Source organism: Ambystoma mexicanum, chromosome 3p, assembly GCF_040938575.1.
Source record: "Ambystoma mexicanum isolate Mex_15411 chromosome 3p, UKY_AmexF1_1, whole genome shotgun sequence".
In the NCBI taxonomy this organism is placed as follows: Eukaryota; Metazoa; Chordata; class Amphibia; order Caudata; family Ambystomatidae; genus Ambystoma; species Ambystoma mexicanum.
The window spans coordinates 221,888,204-221,896,063 of record NC_090925.1 but is presented as its reverse complement, the minus strand read 5'-3'; the positions used below and the strand labels follow the sequence as shown (position 1 = coordinate 221,896,063).

At 44.0% G+C, this 7,860-nt stretch overlaps 1 protein-coding gene across 2 annotated transcripts in view; it reads right to left on the bottom strand.

The window, feature by feature from the left end:
- Window positions 1-3,260: 3,260 nt before the first annotated feature.
- Window positions 3,261-7,860, bottom strand: part of LOC138580288 (amiloride-sensitive sodium channel subunit alpha-like) — a 223,852-nt gene continuing 219,252 nt past the window's right edge. The window contains exon 13 of one of the 2 annotated variants that reach the window (XM_069650701.1): window positions 3,261-7,587. In XM_069650701.1, the coding sequence (XP_069506802.1) occupies window positions 7,171-7,587 (417 nt within the window). In that variant the 3' untranslated portion in view covers window positions 3,261-7,170. The remainder of the gene's footprint in view (window positions 7,588-7,860) is intronic. The other variant, XM_069650702.1, reaches the window with a different exon arrangement.

Genomic DNA, 7,860 nt, shown 5'->3' with positions numbered 1-7,860 from the left:
CAGGTACTAAGGCACTCTTCGCCATACTAAAGGAATTGGAAAGCCCATCCATGTAACTGGCAACTGTATCAAAGACAAGTCATGATGCGTTCGCATACAGAAAGCACTCACAGACAAAATTGCCACTCTTCAAGTAATAATCGCCAAAAAAAAAACGTAATGTACCAACATAAACTACCCATCCTAGAAATGTATTGAACCTACCTAAACCAGACCTTCGCTTCAACTTCACCAAAACCACAATAATGAAGTGGAAAAAATAATAATCTCTCTAAAACCTTCCAATTGTCGAGTAGACCAAAGTGCTGCCCAAATTATGAAAGACGCTGCAAGAGATCTCTCACCTTTTATCTCTAAGCTTATTAACGTGTCATTTACCACAGGTACTATCCCAAGTAATCTCAAGGAATCCTGGGTCCTCCCTCTTCTGAAGAAACAAACCCTTGACCCTGCTATGCCCACTAATTATAGACCTATAACAACGGTGCCATTCCTCCTTAAAATATTAGACAGGGTGGCATACTTACAGATTCAGAGCTACTTGGAACAGAACAAACTCTTAGGCACTAGGCAATCAGGTTTCAGGCCTCAGCATGGAACTAAAACAGCACTCATTGACCTCAAGGCCCAAGTGGACGAGCTGAGAGATCAGGGCAAATGCGCCCTATTACTCCTGCTAGATCTCTCAGCAGCATTTGACTTGGTGGACCACACTGTTCCCTACAATCACCTAGAATCAGCTGCACACTTTTCACAACACGCCATAGCGTGGATTCAATCATTCATGAGTGAAAGAATGATGAGAGTCTTCTCCACCTCAGAAGCAGCTGATCCCATACCCATTTCATGCGGTGTTCCCCAGGGCTCCTGTGTCTCCCCCACTCTGTATAATATACTCACCAAGCCCCTCTTTGATGATCTGGATTGTCTTGCTGTCACCTACACTAACTATGCAGATGACACTCAGATTCTCTTCCCACTTACAGGGGATTACAACCAGGATCTGGCCTTGGTGAATAGGATATACCTCATCATCCAGGCATGGATGGCACTACATGGCCTATGCCTGATTGATGATAAAACGGAGCTCATCATCCTGGGGACCCCACCTAACATCAACTAACTTGGCCATAAATACACCTCTTTCAACATAGGCGGCAACTCGATTAAGGTAATGAAGGAGGTAAAAACACTAGGTTTACACGGCTTACACGTCTAAACTGATTAGATCAGCTAAACCCTTTCTTTCAACGAGTAGTTGCACCACATTGGCAAGAGCACTTGTGCTATCTAAGTTGGACTACTGCAATGCTCTTTACATTGGAGCTAACAAATACATCACAAAAAAAATTAAAATACTCCGGAATAACGCCTTGAGAGCGGCGATAGGATTTTCAAAAAAAGAGCATATCTCCACAGAGAGGAGAAACAATGACTGGTTATCCACTCTTGACAAAATCAAATTTAAAACTGCCTCCCTAACGTTCAAATCCCTCAACAATACAGCACCTCTTTAACTCACGCAGAGGTTTAACAAAAGGCTGACACTCCGACCTACCAGAATAATCTACACTAACTGTCGAACAGTTCCCCCATTCAGATGAGCCACCATTGACGGCAACAGCTTCCCAGTCAAAGCAGCCCAACTATGGAACTCCCTGCCCCCGTGCCTAAGGGAAAAACAAACATAATGACATTTCAGGTGCAATATTATCAATTGGTTCAAATCGAATGATCTCTAAACACTCTGACCAGAGCAAGAAGGCCCTCTAACTTCTCCCAACTATCATCAGCCCCACCTGATCACTTTCCTCTCCAACCTACCCTCATGACCTTCATCGGCAGATATCACTGTATCCTATGCCCTCGTGAACATTGCCAACTCTGTCACTCTCACTAACTATGTACCTTGTCACCCATGTTATGCTTTGTACTATAACATGTATGCTCTTTATGTAATAAGTATGTAATTTGTAAATGTTGTAAATTCCTTGTGTCACATTATGTAACTTTGTAAGCTTAAAATATCCCTGTCTCCGCGCCCTGATCCCTGCGGTTCTGGCGCGCGCTATAAATAAAGAAACAAACAACAACGGGAGGAGGGATGACCCCGCCAACTACAGATTGCTTGCAATGATGGACTCAAGTCAAAAGATTTTCACATATTTGTTATTAAATGCCTAAATCTATGTCCTACGTAAAAAGGGTCTGATACACAAGCAGCCGACGGGATTCTGGAAAGGCCATGGCACTATTCATAACATTTATGTATTGCATTGTGCCATAGAGGTCATTTTCAAAAGAAGCTTTATCTCGGCTTCATGGATTTTTCCTGAGCTCTTAATTCAGTATCCCGCCCTTTACTATGGTGCAAATTGAGTAACTGGGGAATTCACTCTAGTTTGCTTTATTTACTTAAGGCAATGTATTCAGGTTTGGTTTCTCAACATGCATTAACTAATCGATGTCTAAAGTGGGGGCATACTAGCACCCCTGCTTTTTAACTTATATATCAGACCTGGATATAGCTATTTGTGCTGCTCAAAAAGTTCCTCCCTCGATATGTGGATGATACCATCCTACTAGACTACACACCTACTGGTAGTATTTCAAAGACCAACATTGTAGTTATTGGCGGTAGGTCTAGAAGGAAACCATGGATGATTGATGAAAAACAGATTGAAGTGGGTGAAACCTATACGTATCTTGGTGTCCCCATTAAATCATACCCAGAAAGTGATTCGTATTGTTCTATTGTTAGTCCCAGAGTTCTGAGGAAATGGTTGGAAATGAAAAAGTTAATTAGCAACAAGGGGGGCTACAACGTTGAGGGACTCATCAACATCTATAGGACGTGCATAGTTCCAGGAATCTTATATGGATGAATGGTGCTCCCTGAAGTTAAAATCAGGTGGATTGAAAAATTAGAAGGGAAACTCCTATGTTCTATATTAGGAGTAGCACCTTCAGTCCCAGTGGGAGCACTAAGATTAGAACCTGGCCTACGCTCTTTGAGATCCCATTGGTTAATACTGCATTGTAATTTTGTACTTTCTTTACATGCTCCCCAACTGACATCTGATTTGCTACAGGGCCTTATTGCGAAACAATATCATTCTGATCAAGCCAACCATTTCCTTTTCGAACCATGGGATATTGTCACAAATCACCAAAGTAATCTGGGATTAACGATGACTCATCTGACTACACTCCCTAATGCACTTACCACTTTAAGAGGGAAAACAAAGGGATGGCATGTGAACAATAGCTTGAAAACACTTTATTATAAAAAGCATTACAAAATATATAGCACTCAAGGCTTTCGACCTAACTTACCATGTAAATATCTTACGAGGATGTGCAATGCTCGATTTAGAAGATGTATTACCTGCACGCGTTATAACATTCTTCCCATGCTTGAATTTCTTGGTAGTTGGTCTGGAATCCCATAAGATGACAGGAAGTGCAGCTTCTGTAAACTAACGGTCAAAACTGTTTGTCGTGTCTTTAACTCTTGTCCCTTCTGGACTGGCATATATCTGAAGGCCTATACAACGCACGCACCATCACTTCCCTCACGCATGGGATATAAGGGGTATAATCTTCAACAGAGACTAATCTTTGGTGGGTGGAGAAAGTTTTGAGGCCTTGGCCGCCAAGAGGCAATACTGAATTATCCTTTGCGGCCTCTTCTTGGGCTAAGCAAGCGCAAGCACGACCAGGGTTTTTACTCAATGCACAGTCGCTACATTTTGCAGGAGTGATAGATATTAGTTTGCTTGCTCCGAGAATTTAGTTTTGGGTCATACTGTTGTAGGAGGATGTTTTCAATTTCAATGCCAAAATTGTGTGATCCTGTGAAGATCAACCTCCTCTTACTGTGCTTCAGTCCACTTATATGGCAACAGTGAGAACACCTAAAATAGGGACCACTATAAGGTCTTAGTGCTCTATGGGAACAATGCTAACTGGGCGTTCTGTTCTGTCTGGGGGGGGATTGTGGGGGCTCCGCTTGTAGCCCGGAGCTATGCACATTCTTCTCTTGCTTGTAGGCTTCCACATTGAAAGAAAGACCTGTATTTGAAACCTGGGGATACAGAAAGGGCAATGGCAAGGATTCCAAACCCTACACAGGCAGTATTGTAAGGTACCCTGATTTCAGGAAGCGTAGTAAAATATTGAATGATTCATCAGTAGTCTATGCTCACTCACTTCGTAGACCACGCCCCATTCGTGATACCTTGAAAATCCCTCCCACGCCACCCCCTTCATCACACTTACCATGAAACTAAAATAAAAAGATCATGGCTGCCAGTCATGTGTCCACCACTCCCACGCAGACTGTTTCTTGCCTAGTGTGACTGCACCTCCACCCACACCCCTGTCCCTATCGCTCATACGATACACCCCACTAGCGATGGGTTCCCAGTGTACAGTGTGTATTATTTCCATTTTCAGTCCTGGTGGACAATAAATGAGAGGTACGAAGAGAAAATGCAAGAGAAGGGTACCCCTCTCATCTGAGTAAAACTGTGCCCCATCTCGTCTAGAGAGAGAGAGGAGGGACTATGCGTAGAGTGCAGAAGAGTGTGTTACGTCATGCACACTTCTAAGCTGCTGCTACGCCCTTCGGCCGGGTCTATTGGCGCGGCTACTAGCGGGGCGAGGGCAAGAGGAAAAAGCTGAACATGGAGAGGAAGGAGGAAAGCAGAGAAAGAACAGCATGTTACTAGGCGAGTGTGGGCAGGTACACGCGTGTTCCCAGGCTTCAAATATTATGCCTGCTGTACCGGTTATCTTACAAGACAGTATACAGGGGTCACGGATGGGATTTAACTGTACCCACTGTAATCCCTCCCTGTCCAGATTCCCACATTTCCCTTGATCGACCATTTATGATGGAATCCCCTAACACAACGCTAACTGGTCTAGATTGGGGCCTAAAGCACAGCAGCCATATCTGTCGTTTGTCAGCTATTTGTCAGCAATTCAAGCTGAAAGCAGATACTCCTTTTGAAAGCTAGGGTAGACTCTGGCCTCATCTCTCCAAACTAGACCCGCTGTATGGTCCCTCCAGGCACTTCCGTTTCCTGCAAGAAACAATGGCTAGCCTCTCTTCCAATTTCTTCAAGATCCTGTTCAACAAATCATGCTATTTAAGTTGCTAAAATTGTTCTTATTAGAGTCAATTTAAGTCTTGTTTATTATTTCTCATGTTTTGGAGGGCTATAAGCGGTACACAGATTGTGGGTTTCCCATTCATAAACCATATACGGTTGTGTCGTTTTCTGTTTTTAGTACACAGCGCCGTGTGCAGCTCGATAGCTAGTTACTGTGCCCCTTGTAAATTCAATAAACTGACCCATTAACATTTTAATCTGTGATGTTATCGTTCAACGAAACAGCATCACGTGAAAGCCTTTTGCCACCTTGTCTGACAATTTTGGAGTTTTGGTAACAAAGTAATGTTTTTTTTGTACATTGTTTCAAATAATTTGGTAGGTTTTAAAAATAATTATTTTCTAACGCAGTTTTTACTTTAAAAAAATAAAATCAAACCATTCTGAATATGTTACAGAGAAGTTTTACATTGTTGCTTTAAAGTATTTGGAATTAACTTTTCAACTCAAACATTTTTAAAAGACGAATATGCATTAATTTGCCCTCCAAATACAAAGGCAATTCATGACTTTTATGACATAATGTTACATAATACTTGTTTGACCAATTTCCTTCGTTAAAACCAAACATGTGACGGGGAAAGGTGAGTGATCCGTTTACCGCTTCTCTGGAGCAGAGCGACCACCGTATGGCCATCCAACTACCACCAATGTAACGCTATCTGTCACACCACTTGCCGCTGTGTTGGTCTCACTCTACACACAACGAGAAAAGTCAGTCTTGGTAAAAATTCTGCGTTCTGCTTTCAGAAGTTCATGCAAGCACACATTCTGTCAAATAGCTCATGTGGTAAGGCAGCATGTGTGGTCGGGGGACGTCCTGTAGCTTAAAGGCTTAAATCCCAGATCACTGCTTTGATATTGCTACTCCTATATTTATCCCAGAATGCAGTAGGGTAGGGGGGTGGGCATGGTGGTGGCGAGGCTCCCCTAAACACATGCTTCAAAACTGGCAATGTCTGACCTAGTGGCTAATAATTTTCATGCCAGAGGAAAAGCAATAAAGCGGACATAAGGGTCATAGAAATGTCTTCCCTTGAACCAATGCCTCATGCCAACCCTCCATAAAAGAGCCCCGGTGGCGGCGGGGCCACAATGTTCCGAGATCCCACCCTCTGTAGCTATCTTTAAGAACGGTACCTCTTCCCCAGTTATTAAAGGAAAACTAAATGGAGATAGGGCTATGCTGAACGGTGATGTCCTCCCCAAATTCCGAAAGTTCTGCTCCTGGAACTAATGGAAACAACCGCACAAGGGAGTTTCATGGCTCTATTACAACTCCCCCAAAAGAGTCCACATATAATAAGAAAGTGCTGCATCGCGAGAAAATGACAATTCTATCGCATGTTGCTAACTGGTGTGTCGGCCTGCACCAACTGCACAATGTATAGGTTTCATAACAAAAGATCTCAAACTGTGGGATAAAGTCACTGAGCACATCAGTATTTGTGGACATTCCTCCAATTTCTAACTAGGCTGGGTCTCTGGCAACTGTTGCACAAAGCGACTCTGACTTTTACCCCTTTTAAAGAGCCTGAGATCTGTCCTTTACTGTATCTGGTTGTACTGTTACAGGTAGAGTAACACAGTTCAAACATTTTGTCAATTTTTTCATAAATTTGATCAATAGAAATCACGTGCCACTATTGAGGAAATATGCTGTAAATCACCTGGGAAGTCTGACTATCCTGAGGAAAAGGTATAGCCCAGGTCTCAGCCTTCTATTTCAGTGCAGTGAAGCCTCTGCCTCAAAGGGCAATGAGTCAACCCCTCCACCTGCTGGTTACATTTTGCCTTTCCCTCCACCAGCACCACCTGCGGACAAGAATGGTGGAAGAAGTCGAAGCACCCATCAGAGCACGGTTAAGAGGTAATATCCCAACTGCTATCAGTGGTAAAATAGAAATACCCCCTTCAAGGAAGAGGATGGGAGAATGACATATGTCTGAGAATTCAGTGAGCGGGATGCCGAAGGACAACCCCTACTCCCTCAGGCATTCTCAGATGCAGATGGGGCCTGGCTCTGGGCAGACAGATTACTTCGGAGGCTTGAGCGTTTAGAGGAGGAGCTGCTGTTTTCACACTCCTCCATGGTGTGCAGCTCGAGGCTGTCATAGGCCGGTGGTGGGGTGATGTCGGCCACCACCCTGAAGTGGTGTGAAGGCTCCTCTTCTTCAGACGGGAAATCTGGATTATCATGCGTTTGCCAGCGGGGCAGAGTGGGGGTGGGTGCAACGCTGGCCTCTTCGACAGCCTCCATCTTCTTCTTCTGACGACGATGCAGGTACAGGATGATAGTAATGGCCACAAGGTCAAACATGAGCTCTCCCATCTCCACAACAGATAGCACGGATGAACCAAACCACAGAGACCACTGACTGCCCAAGAGTGAGAGAAGGACTACCATCTAGGGAGAAAACAGGAGAGAACCGCAGTGAGATATACACATATAGCATGCTCAGGAAGACAGGCGTCTGATGTTACAAGACCAGGTTACAATAACACCCTGCTATCAGAACCACCCCATAGTCCCAAAAGAAAGAACACTTGATGCCAGTGTTCTCCACCAAGAAGAGGATGGCCCTGCTAGAGTGTCCTCTCCTTGCCAGCAGTGCTCTACACCCGTGAGAAACCAGGAAGTGGGACAATGCTGGTAGTGGCTCTATCACCGTCGGGCGCA